This window comes from Ceratotherium simum, chromosome 3, assembly GCF_057802395.1.
Source record: "Ceratotherium simum simum isolate JZ-2026a chromosome 3, ASM5780239v1, whole genome shotgun sequence".
Lineage (NCBI taxonomy): Eukaryota > Metazoa > Chordata > Mammalia > Perissodactyla > Rhinocerotidae > Ceratotherium > Ceratotherium simum.
In genome coordinates, this window is record NC_141902.1 from 57632521 (window position 1) to 57648491 (window position 15971).

Genomic DNA, 15971 nt, shown 5'->3' on the forward strand with positions numbered 1-15971 from the left:
GCAAGACCTATGTGCTGCCTATAAGAGACTCACTTCAGATGTAAGGACACACACAGACTGAAAGTGAAGGGATGGAAAAAGATATTCCATGCAAATGGAAACCAAAAGAAAGCTGGGGTAGCTATACTTATATAAGACAAAACAGACTTTAAAACAAAGACTGTAATAAGAGACAAAGAAGTGCATTACGTAATGATAAAGGGGTCAATCCAACAAGAGGTATAACGTGTAAATATTTATGCACCCAACATAGAAGCACCTAAATATACTTAAGCAAATATTAAAGGGAGAATACAATAATAGTAGGGAACTTTAATACCCCACTTATGTCAATGGATAGATCCAGGCAGAAAATCAATAAGGAAACATCAGTCTTACACGACACATTAGACCAGATGGACTTAACAGATACGTACAGAACATTCCATCCAAAAGCAACAGAATACACATTCTTCTCAAGTGCACATGAAACATTCTCCAGGAGAGATTGTATGTTAGGCCACAAAATAAGTCTTAATAAATTTAAGAAGATTGAAATCATATCAAGCATCTTTTCTGAACTTTTCCAACAATAATGGTATGAAACTAGAAATCAACTACAAGGAAACTGGGAAATTCACAAATATCTGGAGACTAAACGACATGCTACTGAACAACCAATGGGTCTCAAAGAGAAATAAAAAAAATACCTTGAGACAAATGAAAATGGAAATACAAAATACCAAAACTAATGGGACGCAACAAAAGCAGTTCTAAGAGGGAAGTTCATAGCAATAAATAAAGTTTGTAGCAATAAATGTCTACCTCAAGAAACAAGAAAAATCTCAAACAACCTAACTTTACACCTCAAGGAACTAGAAGATGAACAACAAATGAAGCCCAAAGTTAGTAGAAGGAAGGAAATAAGAAAGATTAGAGAGGAAATAAATGAAATAGAGACTAAAAAGACAATAGAAAAGATCAATTAAACTAAGAGCCAGTTCTTTGAAAAGATAAAATTGACAAACCTTTGGCTAGACTCACCAAGAAAAAAAGAGAACTCAAATAAAAGCAGAAATAGGAGAAGTTACAACTGATACCACAGAAACACAAAGGATCATAAAAGACTACTGTGAACAATTATACTCCCACAAATTGGATGATGTAGAAGAAATGAATAAATTTCTAGAAACATCCAGCCTGCCAAGACTGAATCATGAAGAAATTAAAAATATGAACAAACCAATAACTAGTAAGGAGATTCAGTCAGTAATCAAAAACCTCACAACCAACAAAAGTCCAGAACCAGACGGTTTCACTGGTGAATTGTACCAAACATTCAAAGAAGACTTAATACCAATCCTTCTCAAACTCTTCCAAAAAATAGAAGAGGAGGGAATGCTTCCAAACTCATTTTATGAGGCCAGAATTACCCTGACACCAAAACCAGATGAGGACAACACAAGAAAAGCAAATGACAGGCAAATATCCCTGATGAACATAGATGCAAAAATCCTCAACAAAATATTAGCAAACTGAATTCAACAATATGTTAAAAGGATCACACACCATGATCAAGTGGGATTTATCCCAGGGATGCAAGGATGGTTCAACATTTGCAAATCAGTCAACAAATCATTTGGTAATGATACACCACATTAACAAAATGAAGGATAAAAATCATATGATCATCTCAACAGATGCAGAGAAAGCATTTCACAAAATTCAACATCCATTTATGATAAAAACTCTCAACAAAGTGGGTATAGATAGAAGGTACCTCAACATAATAAAGGCTACATATGACGAGCCCACAGCTGATGTCATTCCCAATGGTGAAAAGCTTAGAGCTTTTCCTCTAAGATCAGGAGCAAGACAAGGATGCCTACTCTCACCCCTTTTATTCAAGAAATTTTGGAAGTCCTAGCTAGAGCAGTTAGGCAAGAAGAAGAAATAAAAGGCATCCAAATTGGAAAGGAAGAAGAAACGCTGTCACTATTTGCAGATGACATGATATTATATATAGAACACCCTAAAGACTCCAAAAAACTGTTAGAGTAAACAAATCAGTAAAGTTGCAGGATAGAAAGTCAATATACAGAAATCTGTTAAATTTCTATGCACTAATGATGAACTATCATAAAGAGAAATTAAAACAATCCCTTTTACAATTGCATCAAAAAGAATAAAATACCTAGGAATAAATTTAACTAACATGAAAGATCTGTACACTGAAAACTGCAAGACATTGATGAAAGAAATTGAAGACACAAATAAGTGGAAAGATATTCTTGCTCATGGATTGGAAGAATTAATATTGTTAAAATGTCCATACTACCCAAAGCAATCTACATATTCAATGCAATCCCTATCAAAATTCCAATAGCATTTTTCACAGAAATAGAACAAAGAATTTTAAAATTTGTACAGAACTACAAAAGAGCCCAAATAGCCAAAGCAATCTTGAGAAAGAACAACAAAGCTGGAGGCTTCATGCTCTCTGATTTCAAACTATATTACAAACCTGTATTAATCAAAACAGTATGGTATTGGCATAAAAATAGACACATAGGTCAGTGAAATGGAATAGAGAGCCCAGAAATAAACCCACACATATATGGTTAATTAATTTACAGCAAAGTAGCCAAGAATATACAATGGGGAAGGGACAGTCTCTTCAATAAATGGTGTTGGGAAAACTGGAGAGCCTCATGCAAAAAATGAAAGTGGACCACTATTTTACACCATATTCAAAAATTAACTCAAAGTGGATTGAAGACTTGAACGTAAGACCTGAAATCATGTAAGTCCTAGAAGAAAACATAGGCAGTAAGCTCCTTGACATTGGTCTTAGCTATGACTTTTTGGATTTGACACCAAAAGCAAAAATAAACAAGTGGGACTACATCAAACTAAAAAGCTTCTGCACAGCAAAGGAAACCATCAATAAAAGGAAAAAGGCAACCTACCAAATGAGAGAAAAATATTTGCAAATCATATATTTGATAAGGGGTTAATATCCAAAATATATAAAGAACTCATACAATGCAATAGCAAAAAACCAAACAATCTGATTAAAAACTGGGCAGAGGATCTGAACAGACATCTTTCCAAAGAAGACATACAGATGGCCACAAGGTACATGAAAAGATGCTCAACATCACTAATTATCACGGAAATGCAAATCAAAACCACAAGGAGATATCACCTCACACCTGTTAGAATAGTTATTATCACAAAAAGACAAGAGATAACAAGTGTTGGCAAGGATGTGGAGAAAAGGGAACCCTTGTGTACTGTTGGTGGGCATGTAAATTGGTGCAGCCGCTACAGAAAACAGTATGGAGGTTCCTCCAAGAAATAAAAATAGATCTACCACACGATCAGGCTATTCCGCTTCTAGGTATTCATCCAAAGAAAATGAAAATACTAACTCAAAAAGATTTATGCACCCCCATGTTCATTGCAGCATTATTTACAATAGTCAAGATATGGAAATAACCTGAGTGTACGTCGATGGATATATGGATAAAGATGATATATATATATATACACACACACACACACAATTGAATATTATTCAGCCATATAAAGGAATGAAATCTTTCCATTTTCGACAACATGGATGGACCTTGAGGGCATTATGCTAAGTGAAATAAGTCAGACTGAGAAAGACAAGATACCGTATGATCTCACTTACATGTGGAATCTAAAAAAAACAAACCCAAGCTCTTACATACAGAAAACAGATTGGTGGTTGCCAGAGGCTGGGGGTAGGGGAGGAAGAAATGGGTGAAAGGGGTCAAAAGGTACAAACTTGCAGTTATAACATAAATAAGTCATGGGGATGTAATATATAGCATAGTGACTATAGTTAATAATGCCATATTGCATTTGTGAAAGTTGCTAAGGGGGTAAATCTTAAAACTCTCATCACAAGAAAAATGTTTATGCATAGTGACAGATGTTAACTAGACTTACTGTGTGATCATTTTGCAGTATATACTAACATCGAATCATTATGTTGTACACCTAAAACTAATATAATGATATATGTCAATTATACCTCAATTAACAAAAAAAGAACGTATGGGCCCACCTGCCCCATACTGGCCTGTGTAGTACCCAGTCCACACCTAAGCCCTGCTAGACCTTGCCCCACTAACTTCCCCTGAAAAAGGCAGACATACCTCAGAGATATTATGGTTTTGGTTCCAGACCACCACAGTAAAGCAAGTCACATGAATTTTTTGGTTTCCCAGTGCATATAAAAGTTATGTTTATACCATTAAGTGTGCAATACCACTATGTCTAAAAAAAAAGCAACTAAAAAAATACTTTATTGCTGAAAAATGCTAACCATCATCTGAGCCTTCAGTGAGTCAGTCTTTTTGCTGGTGGAGGGTCTTGTAAAAAAACTCAGTACCTGCAAAGCACAATAAAACGAGGTATGCCTGTTACTTTCATGGAGGCCAAGGCTGACTATGATCTGAAAACCGAGTACAGAGACAATGTTGCTTTCCCTTAGATAGCTAGGTTTGTGCTTGCTACCCAACTTTTCAAACTAAACATTATATTGTTTAAAGATGCATACATGCATATATATGGTCAGTCTATAAAGACAAGCTAATAAATGATTAACACCAAAGTCAGGATAATGGCTACTTCCTGGGTGGGGGGTTGGTGATTGGGAGGAGGCATATGGAAGCTCCTAACAGGGCTCCCACACTGTACAACTCTAGGGGATGCTGTTCACATAAATTCTGGCTCCTCAAGTACTGGAGAAAATCCATTTCTTTATCTGAGTAGTGGGTACATAGGCATTCATATTCTTCTTTAAAAAGAATATATTATTAATTCTTTACAGAACAATACATACATTTTATATAGACTTCTGCATATACAGGCATACCTCGGAGATATCATGGCTTCGGTTCCAGACCACTGCGATACAGCAAATATCGCAATAAAGCGAGTCACACCAACTTTTTGGTTTCCCAGTGCATATATATGTTTATACTCTACTGTAGTCTATTACATGTGCAATAGCATTATGTCTAAAAACAACGATGTATATACCTTCATTAAAAAATACTTCGTTGACGGGGCCGGCCCCGTGGCCTAGTGGTTAAGTTTGGCACGCTCCACTCCGGCGGCCTGGGTTCAGTTCCTGTGTGCAGACCTACACCACTCGTTGGTGGCCATGCTGTGGTGGTGACCCACAGACAAAATAGAGCAAGATTGGAATAGATGTTAGCTCAGGGTTAATCTTCTTTGACAAAAAAAGAAATACTTCATTGGTAAAAAATGCTAACCATCGTCTGAGCCGTCAGTGAGTCAATCTTTCTGCTGGTGGAGGGTCTTGTAAAAAAAAAAAAAAAATGCTGTATCTGTGAGGTGCAGTAAAGTGAAGTGCAATAAAACAAGGTATGCCTGTATTACTGATCACATCAGGAGTTGGCTGACTTTCTTTAAAGGGCCATAAATATTTTAGGCTTTACAGCACATAAAATCTGTGTCCCAGCTACTCAACTCTGCTGTTGTAGTGTAAAGGTAGCCACAGACAATACATAAATGAATGAGCATGTCTGTTTCCCAACAAAACTTTATTTACAAAACTAGGTGGCTGGATTTGGCTTGGGGCTGCAGTTTACCAAACCCCAGATTACACAATTAAATCTTTAAAAGAAAAAAACGTAGCTGTGGTTTATCCAGGGGATTGAGAGTCGAGTCTCAAACAAAGGATTCATTGGGGGTATAGTAGGAAGGTCCATAATGTAGCCTTCTGTAATCTATGTTTATTTTTTAATGTTAGGACTAAAATTGATCTAAATTTGTCCTTTTGTGAACTTGGGGCTTTGTCCTCTGTAATGTAAGAAATTGGGAGAATATTGCTGTTCGAACTTTGATTTCATTAGGGAACCATTTTTATCAGAATTATCCAGACTAATTCTTTCATTAATAATAGCAAACCCAACAACAGTAATACTGTCTGCAGTTAAATGGTCATTACAGACATCAGGAGTGACGTTAGGCACTTTACACACGTGACTTTCTCTTCCTCACAACAGTTCTTTAAAGTAGGTATAGTTATTATTTTTTGGTCTCTATTTTGCAACTGAGAAAGGCTGACTTTTCCAAGGTCATATAGGTAATAAAGCAGAGATGAGCCTGAGTTGGTCAGCTTCAAAGTTCAGTCTTTTTTCTACAGTACACTGCCTCTATCAAAGGCATCCTTTTTTAACGCTGCCAAAATCAATTTGGTTTTAGATTGTCTTCGAAGTTTTACCGATTTAGAAGAACTTGATGAGACAGAGTTATATATGTGCCACAAATGCAAAAAGAAACAAAAGTCCACTAAAAAGTTTTGGATTCAAAAACTACCCAAGGTAAGTGTTGAGTTTCCAATTATAATGCAATTTCGAGGAAAATTTGCTTATGATTGATGAGAAGACAGATTACTTTTATAACGTTAGACTATGTGAATAAACCCTTTTGAGAATGCATAATTAAATGTGTCCTGATCACAATTTCCAATGTGTGGAGGGGGCAGGTTTCCTACCACACCACCAACAAGCAATTCTCTGACAGCAGCTGGGTGTCCTACAGTTCAACTCAATTCTGACACTGTCCCCCTGGAGATAGCATCAGATTCCACAGGTTAAAGGCTCAGTCCCACGGGACCGCCCTTTCAGAGGCCAGTTGCAAACCCGGGTTGTTATTTTATGCTTCTGACTGACAAACTACAAGTTGGAGGTTCTCAGGATCCCTTCCTTGGACTTGAGACACCAGTCACAAGTCCAGGCTGTTATCTGTAATTCTGACTGGCTAGAAATCAGAAGTTCCCACGACTTTCTCCTTGGGTTGGATTATTCACTAGAGTAGCTCTCAGAACTCTGGTTTACTCTAGTGATTAAACAGAAAACCAGTTTACTCACTAGATTACCGATTTATTACAAAGGATATTAAAGGATACAAATCAACAACCAGATGAAGAGATATATAGGGCAAGGTCCTTAACAAAAGAGCTTCTGTCCTCATGGAGTTTGGGGCCTGGCACGTGGAAGTATTCTGGTTCCCCAACCTGGAAGCTCTCCAAACTTGGTCCTTTTGGGTTTTTATGGAGGCTTCAATACATAGGCACAACTACTAAAATCATTGGCCATTGATTATCATTCAACTTTCAGTCCCTCTCCCCTCACTGGAGATGGGGAGGGGGGCGGTGGTGGGACTGAAAGTTCTAACCCTCTAGTCACTTGGTTGGTTCTCCGGGCAATCAGCCCCCATCCTTAGGTGCAGTCCAAAAGTCAGCTCATTAACATAACAAAAGATACCTTTAGCGTTCTCATCACTTAGGAAATTCCAAGGCTTTTAGGAGCTCAGTGCCAGCAATGAGGACAAAGACCAAATATATATTTATTATAAATCACAATATCACAGTAAGATATTTGTGGAAGAAAATGGTATCAAGGATCAAAAGAAAAACTGATAGGCCACCTAAAATATTATTTGAGAGACGTTAGTACCAAGTAGTTAATTTTGATTGAAAGATAAATTAGGTGTTTGTTTACAATCTTTGTCCTTCTCTCTCACCTAGGTGCTATGCTTACATTTGAAAAGGTTTCATTGGACAGCGTATTTAAGAAACAAAGTTGATACCTATGTAGAATTTCCACTGAGAGGCCTAGACATGAAATGCTACTTACTAGAGGTAAGGTAATTACTTTTGTTAGAAGGGTGAAAAGATGACTCTTCAGTAAAATTAAGTTCACTGAGAGAGGGTAGAGGTCATCGAGGTAGGAGATACTAATGTCATTGACTACTGGTCCTAACTCAGTCCTGGGATGCTTTCTCCTCCCTTGTTCTGTAGCCTGAGAACAGTGGCCCAGAGAACTGCCTTTACGACCTCGCTGCTGTGGTGGTGCACCATGGTTCCGGGTGAGTATGGCAGCGGGCTTCTCATGGGTGGGAACAGCACAATGAAGACCTGCAGTTTTGCACCACTCTTGATAATTTTCCCTGATCTCCCAAAAAAATGGAGTCAGATACATTAAAGTGGGTGAAGTAGAACTTTCCTTCAACCTTGGTGTGAAAGAATATTCCTAAGAGGATGTTGTGAAGCATGCAGAGAAGACACGTGAAAGCAGAATGGAGAATGGTTCATTTGAGCCCAGCACTCACAACCCAGTTTATTTGTCCACAAAATCCTGAGCAGTCTTTACTCCAAAGTTGTTTATTTCCTTTGCCAATTGGTATTTAAATTGAGGAAGAATTATTTGGGAAATTATTGGAATTATTAGGGAAATTATTTGGAATAACTTACTTCATGTCATCTACTTTAAAGATTCATTTTTTATTTGGTTGAATAATTCTTGATTACTTTTTTCCTGAAAGTTTATATTCAGGGTGTTTACCTTCTGATTTCTGACAATGGCTAATTTTACCTTCAAACCTGGACTGCTATACTTGAACAAATCACTACCCATGTTGAAAATCCTTTTCCCTCAGAACTTTGTAGACATTGCTCCACTGACTTCACCACTCATAGAGTTATAAATGACAAGTCCACTACAAGTCTGATTCTCACTTCTTTATAGGCAACCTGTTTTTTTTCTCTTTGGAAGGTTGTAGGATCCTCTGTCTTTGGACTTAGAAATTACATCAGATGTATTCCTGCTTGGTAGTTGATAGAGACACTCTTAGTCTGGTGTCTTCAGTTCATGGAAATGTTGTTTATTTGTTCCACCCCATTCTCTTATTCTCTCTTCCGGAACTCCTATTAGATGTATAGTGAATTTCCTGGATCTGTCTTTCACACATTTTAACTATTTTTTGATAGTTAATTTCCATCTCTTTCTGAAGACTGCCATGGCCTGTTTTTCCAAATCACCAATTTGGGTTTCATCTGTATCCAAATTGAAGATTAGGTCCTCCATGAAATTTTTATACTGTGGCCATTACATATTTCTGATAACTCTTTTTCATAATAGCCTATTCCTATTTTATGGTTGCAGTATCGTCTAAAAACCATTGATACTAATTAGAATTTTTAAAGTTCTCTTTGGTTTTCTGCATTAAATTCCTCAGCAGTTAACTGCTTTACTTGTTCTTCCTGGTACTTCTCTTTCATGCTGTTTTTCTCCCCTCAAGAGTTTGATGAATTTGGTTGTTTGTTCAGAATCAAATAAATGAAAGAGGGGATTGAGCATTATTGGTAAATGGTAAGGGTTTGTCTGGTGGTTATGAAGGTCTCTGTTCTACCTGCAGGCTTTTCTCCTGCCTGGAGGGCTCCATGTGTGAGTGGATGGGTCATGCTGACAGAGAAAAGCCCTTGATGGCCAAAGTAGGGGGGAAGGCACTTTCCTGAAAGCAGATTACTTTCTTAAACTCAGGTTTTTTCTAAGACTCTGATGGGAAATTTGGTTCTCAGTTTTCCATGTTTCCATAGGCCTTGTCCTATGCTTGTTAGTTGAGGGTTCCTTGTTTGGTTTCTCCATTAATCCAGTGCCATGTGGGGGCCAGCCCCGTGGCTTAGCGGTTAGGTGCATGCGCTCTGCTGCTGGTGGCCCGGGTTCGGATCCTGGGCGCACACCGATGCACTGCTTCTCCGGCCATGCTGAGGCCACATCCCACATACAGCAACTAGAAGGATGTGCAGCTGTGACATACAACTGTCTACTGGGGCTTTGGGGGAAAAGTAAATTAAAAAAATTATAAAAAAAAAAAAAAAAAGAAAAAAAAATCCAGTGCCATGTGAACACTACTTTATAGGTTCTGGAAAATCCTCAATTTCTGGTCAGTTGATGGCACTCTTCCCTATTTTCCAGTGTCAATATATTCCTTGTCATTTCACTGGGTTTTGAAGAGAATAAACATGTGAGCTCAATCAACCATCTTAAACCACAAGTCTCAAGGATTACAGTACTTATTAAAATTTATTATATATCTAACAAATTATATGGTTGCACAGATCCTTTTGTGATTTCTGTAGTCTTATTCCTTGATCTTTTGACTTCTCCCTACAGGGTCGGTTCTGGACATTACACAGCATACGCAACTCACGAAGGTCGCTGGTTCCATTTCAATGACAGTACTGTAACACTGACTGATGAAGACACCGTTGTGAAGGCAAAGGCCTACATCTTGTTTTATGTGGAACGCCAGGCCAAAGCTGGATCAGATAAACTTTAATACCTCCTTTAAATCTTTATTTGTCAACTATACCGGACAAACATTTCCAATTCTCCATAAATACTTGATCCAAGATTTAATTTCATTATGCACTTTTCAATGTCCTATTTTGGGTTTAGTTTTATTTTGTCAATGGTAGTGACTTATTGAAGATGGGCACCAACTAATTTTTTTTTTTAGTTCTACCAGAAAACCTCAGCAGATATTTTGATTTGCTGCTTTAGTTGTAATAATTCAGTTTTTATATGTAGTTTCAAGAACTTAGTTCTATTTGACTTTTTTATATTAATGTCTTCAGTTCTCACTTTGAGGCACATTTACATCATTGCTTTGTTACTCTCACATGCTGAAAGCAAGATACGTTCCTGAGTGTGAAGAGCAACGTACTGCCTGCTGCCTTTCCACAGCTATCATGGAGATCAGGCTGACTCTAAATCAAGGATCATGTGTGCACGTAATTTGTGGCCCACAAGATTTCAGCGACTGCTCAGTAATCATTCTTTTTGCTTGTCAAAGGTAACGGAGAGGGCGTCCTAAGTAGACCAGGTAATTGCTGCTCTTGGTATCTCTCAAGGTTGCTGTTTATCAGCACTAAGTAAATAAATTTGTTGGGTCAGTTGTACCTGTACTGCAAATTCAAGAATTTTTTTTTTTTTTTTGTTTGGGGGTATTGTTTGTGTGTGTTTTCATGGAGATAGGAGTACAGAAAAGTCCCAATAAGACCAAATATATTTAATGTTTAAAAAATTCTGTGACTCAGCTAGATTATCCAGTGAGATGAAACCCTAACTTCTGTTTGCCTTTTTGAATCAGCATCTAACTCCCCGACTAGTGTAGCACCGGGAGTAACTGCATGCTCACTGCAGTCTTCTTGCCTGGCCACCTGAGGTTGAGATGCTAAGCTCCAGAGTTGATTCTGACCATGACCTACACTTCAGGTAACACTGTGGGGTCTGCTTCTACACAAGGAAATTCGAGTCTTTGCTACTCTGGCTTTTAACAATTCTCACTGGCCCATCCTGATAGTAGAGCAAGATGAAAATATTCTCACTTTCAGTAAGTAGAGTTTCTATTCTTGAGTTTAGCAGTCCTTGTTTTAAAATTGCTTTCAAGAAAAATAAATCTAAATAGTGCTTGTACTTAACTCAAATTGAAATTGGAACCAGCTCTGCAAGTATTCCAAGCCAGTCTCTTGATTTTGGGGTGGTGGTGGCATTACTTGCAAATTATTGAGAGAGACAAGGAACTCCAAAATAGGCCTGTAGGCCTGGGACCATGCACTCTTTTCATGTTCATCTCTTGTCCTAGTCATTATTTTCCTTCCTTCTCAATTCAAGGGGCAGAATGTATTTCATGTTAAGCCAGCCAGCCAGAGTTTTTGAAAATCTTGTTTTTTCTATTAAAAGGAAAAATGGTCAAGATTTTTTTAAGCATATGAATGTAAAAGAAAAGTCTAGTGTCTGTTCTCCTAGGTCAGATATTTGAAGTTGCAAGAGCAGATGTGGTTCCATTTCCACTTTAATATTAGCTGGATAAATCCCACATTTTCTCAGAGCAGAAAACATCCGCTAAACACTTGAACGTGACTAGGAGCAAATTGCAATTATGTCTCAACTTGTACTATCCAATCACTAGCCACATGTGGTTATTTAAATTTTAATTAAAATTAAAAACTCAGTTCTTCAGTCACACTAGCCACATTTCAAGTGCTCAGCAGCCACATGGGGCACAGGACCACGCAGGTCTAGGGCAGTCCCATCAATGTGTAGAGTTCTGTTGGACAGCACTGGTCTAAATTTTCACTCCAGAGAAAAAAGCTTTGCCATCATGTTTAGTTGGTTCTTACAACTTAAAAACAGAGGGTCTAGAAGGTAATTAAGAGGGCAACATGGTATTTAAAATAGTTTACAATGCTAAATTACATTACTAGGGCCGGCCCCGTGGCTTAGCGGTTAAGTGCGCGCGCTCTGCTGCTGGCGGCCCGGGTTCCGATCCCGGGCACGCACCAAGGCACCGCTTCTCCGGCCATGCTGAGGCCGCGTCCCACGTACAGCAACTAGAAGGATGTGCAGCTATGACATACAACTATCTACTGGGGCTTTGGGGGAAAAAAAATAAAATTACAAAAAAAAATAAAAATTAGGTTGAACCATGTGAAATTGTGATATTTGATTGTTTTTGATCGACAAAAATGAGTTTCACATAATTTGACCTAATACATTAACACCACATGTAACTGAACTTGAAATGTGCATCTCCTTTGATCTGAGTATCTCCTCTGAATCCAGGCTCTTTTGCTTGGAAGGTACACAGCTGTAACTTGGCACATTTGCACTTAGATCGTTAGTCTCTCTGAATGGGCAGCTGTTATGACTTCAACAATAGAGCCTTGGGCAGCGTTGATGTTGGAGACAAGCTGTCTTTATATACCAAATGGAACTAGCAACAGACTGGACTACTTTGTTGGGGAAAGTGGTCCTCAGACAGGCAACACTGTTGGCTTAAGAGATGAACACATCTCCTGTTTGAATTGCTTGATTTTACTTAAGCAGAAATATTTGAGATCATGAAGGCTCTTTGGAAAAGTGATTGGATCCGTTTGAATTGTGCACTTGAACACCAGAGATGTAAATGTGCCTATTTGTATTTTGAAAATTTAACTATGTAGCCTTATCACACCTATTTTAAAAGCTGATCTTTTTGTGCTCTTCAGGGCTTTTCCCTCATGCCATGTTGTCTCTGGCATGTACCTGGCTGCTCGCTCAGACCTTACGCTGAGGGAGGGCTTCATGCCAAGTCACATGGCTCCTTGGAACAAGAAAACTTTCTCAGAAGTCCTCCCACACAGGTGGGTGATAAACAGTTTGTGGCAACACAAATCTCTCTCCATGGTGGAGAAACCTTTGCTTATCCACTGTATTCTACTCAGTGTCTAATGATGACAAGTATAACAAAATTAAACCAGGAAAGTGTACTGGCCCTGGTTACGTGTTAAATGTGTATCTCACCTGTGGAACCTACTCAGCAGCGTGGTTTCCGGGGTTGGGGACATATTTATTTGTTAAAGCCAAACCTCTCCTTCATTGGTTTAGTGTACATAAGTCTATTTAGATACATACTTATCCCACTTCAACCTCCACCGTTCCGAGCTCTCTCATGTACCCTCTGTTGCTGAAGTGGCCTCTTCACTCAGGTCTTGGAAAAGCTCACGAGCAAAGTCTGTTCCTGCAGCCAGGGCCCGGGTCCTAGGTGACTGGAGTGTAACCACAGGAGCGTGCCCACAGCACAGGAAGAGGTGGGCGTGTGGTGCTGTCATGCGTAGTCCACGGTCCGCATCGCCTCACTGGGTGCGGCACCTCCCCCCTCAGGTCTGAGCATGATGGACTCCAGACTGCCCTCCCCCAGTGCTGGTTGTGCTGTGATGTAACTGTTTGCCATTAAAACCTAGTTTGTATGATGCCGAGAGGATTAATTGTGCAAGTGACCAATTTCACTTAAGTTGTAATCACATCCCTTTTCCGCTTCACCAACCTGAACTGTTTTATGGAAAGTATCATTAAAGGTCTGGACTCTTTCCTTTTGACTATTATTTCGGAACACTTTTCAGTGGAGCCAAGTAAATGATCATGTATTCGCTCAAGCTCTGAGCCTTCTGTCTGTCAGTAGGCAGTAAATTCTTACAGAATCCTTACCATCTGGGGCTGCTGCTATACGTGGGCCCGGCTAAAGTGACCTGTAGGGGCGGAGGGTGGCGGTTAGAGATGCTCTAGGGCCTGCAGTCAGGAGCCTGAGGGGCTCACCTGTGCAGAATGCAATCATCCTGTCTCCTTGTGACGGCAGATCCTATAAAAAAATGAGGTCCGCTTCCTCCTTCAGGCTAGACTCTACCCTGAGCAAACAGGTTTTAGGCTCTGAGCAAAGGATATTGGGCATCTTTTAAAGTAAAACAGGCAAATAAGCGCTGTTGCTAAAAAATAAATACTCCACTTTACGGTAAGCCTCTATACACTACTTCTCTGCCCCCGTGTCCCCTGCAAACAGAAAAAAACAAGAACCGCCCTGTGTCTACACCCATCGTTTTCCTGTTACTTATTTGCCTGTTCCTATCAGTCTTCTAAAATTGAAGACAGGCGCCTGCAGCCCAAATGGTTTTCCTCCAGGTCCCGAATCGCACGTTCCCTTTTGGCAGCTGTGCTGGTCAGAGGCCGTGCAGCTGCTGTTGCTGCAGCCAAGGAGCTGAGCGCCACAGACAACAAGGGAGGAGCTGCTGTCATCACCATCCCGCCGGACCCCTCCCTTCAGGCATGCATGCCACGTGAGCCCACCATGCATTCTGGGATGCCTCCTACAACCCACCCAGAATGAGCAGCAGGGGCCAGTCCTTTGCAGTGCCAGCAGGGCTGTAGGAGTGCAGCTTGGAAGCCACAACGAACCAAAATGACTCTTCCCAGTGGCCAGCGTGCTTACACTGCTCTGCCTTTTAAGAAGCTGAAAGAACTGCCTAGTTCCAGGGCTCAGCCCTCTGAAAAGTATTGCTTGGGAAAGGACTTGGGAGGGAAAGGGGCCATAATAAGGCCTTCTATTAAACCCATCTGTGGTGCTGCCACGTTCACGGCCTTGAGTGGAGAAGTACAACTAGCCCTCTCTGGGCTAGCTGTACTTCTGTCAGCTGTAATTGTGAACAATTAAAATGATTACCTTAAAATATTAGCAGTAGCTAGTTACCCTTTCGTTGAGAATTTCTTTCTTTTACCTGTTTCTTGGTTTACGTTGTTTCTAAGAAAAGTCACCCCTTCCGCTTCACCTTGCAGCGGTGGGGTGACAGAGGCACAGAGGACCGCTGAGACTGACTTCTCAGAGGAAAGGAGCTGGCTTAGAAGGGCTACTTAGTTTCCTTAGCTGCCTTCTGCTTTTAAAGGCAAAGCTGCGCCAGGCCTGACCAAGCCTTCATTCCAGAAGAGGGTCCAGCAGAGTTGCTTATCTGTATTACTCCACACAACTGGAAAACAAAGTATTCCAATTCCAATTAAATGGGTTTGCGAGCAAAGGTAACCCCTGAGGCGGTGTTCCCAGGTCTAGCGGAGGAAGAGCTGCTTCTCACCTCACTGCTGCAACAGCAGAACGATGCCTTGACTGTCAGCATTCCCCGAACAGACCAACTAGTACCCAAAGCCAGTACTTCACAGTAGGGCTGGGTCTAGAGCTGGGAGTGAAGCCCTATGAGCAAACGGAGCCACTGCACAGAGAAATCCCGGTTTCTTCGGGAAGGGAGAACAATGGGTCATACCCGCAGGGAGGGGGCGAGGGGTGGCAGGGGAACTCAAGGTAATCATAAAGAGGATAACTTAAAGGGCAAGCTTACACTAAAATACTTAACTTACAACTGTTTCAAGCAGTTTGTATTATGAGCTACCTCATCCATCCTGACATTCTTGGAAATATGGGCTAGATACAGTGGGACACAAAATTGGAAAAATATAAAGCCAAGTAAACCTAAGTTTAAAACATGACACACACATACAGAAGAACCTTGGAAAGAGAAGCTACTTAAGATCTTTTATGAAACAACTCAGAGTAAAAACAGCGCCAGCTGGGAGGCCAAGGAACTCCCTCTGCCTGGCGGAGGGCAGCAGGGTTTGCAGGTAGTTAGCCTGGCCTGGCAACCGTCACTACTGAGCGAAGATAACAGAGAGGCATTACCCATGGTCTCAGCTTGTAGCTCTGAACACAAAACTGTCACGCTTAGCTCTTTAAGAGACAACAGGCTTCTTCCTAGTTAGAGTGGAGCAAAAGACTCATAT

At 40.1% G+C, this 15971-nt stretch overlaps 2 protein-coding genes across 5 annotated transcripts in view; both read left to right on the top strand.

Annotated features, from left to right (window-relative positions):
• Positions 1–13746, top strand: part of USP3 (ubiquitin specific peptidase 3) — a 98883-nt gene extending 85137 nt beyond the window's left edge. For 3 of the 4 annotated variants that reach the window (XM_087428331.1, XM_004421669.3, XM_014780804.2), the window contains 4 exons: positions 6250–6368; positions 7577–7690; positions 7850–7917; positions 10005–13746. In XM_087428331.1, coding sequence (XP_087284457.1) covers positions 6250–6368; positions 7577–7690; positions 7850–7917; positions 10005–10170 — 467 coding nt within the window. In that variant the 3' untranslated portion in view covers positions 10171–13746. The remainder of the gene's footprint in view (positions 1–6249; positions 6369–7576; positions 7691–7849; positions 7918–10004) is intronic. The other variant, XR_015551357.1, reaches the window with a different exon arrangement.
• Positions 10991–14894, top strand: LOC147917577 (uncharacterized). Its single transcript, XM_087428357.1, has 3 exons — positions 10991–11108; positions 12884–13018; positions 14331–14894. The coding sequence occupies exons 1-3, from the start codon at positions 11065–11067 to the stop codon at positions 14533–14535; spliced, it is 384 nt and encodes a 127-aa protein (XP_087284483.1). The 5' UTR covers positions 10991–11064; the 3' UTR covers positions 14536–14894.
• The last annotated feature ends 1077 nt before the right edge of the window (positions 14895–15971 follow it).

Bases quoted from the DNA above. Each gene is read 5' to 3' on its own strand.
- LOC147917577 (XM_087428357.1), top strand. From the start codon at position 11,065: ATGCTAAGCTCCAGAGTTGATTCTGACCATGACCTACACTTCAG. The intron at 11,109-12,883 runs GTAACACTGTGG...TGTGCTCTTCAG, and splicing joins GACCATGACCTACACTTCAG to GGCTTTTCCCTCATGCCATG. The intron at 13,019-14,330 runs GTGGGTGATAAA...GTTTTCCTCCAG, and splicing joins TCAGAAGTCCTCCCACACAG to GTCCCGAATCGCACGTTCCC.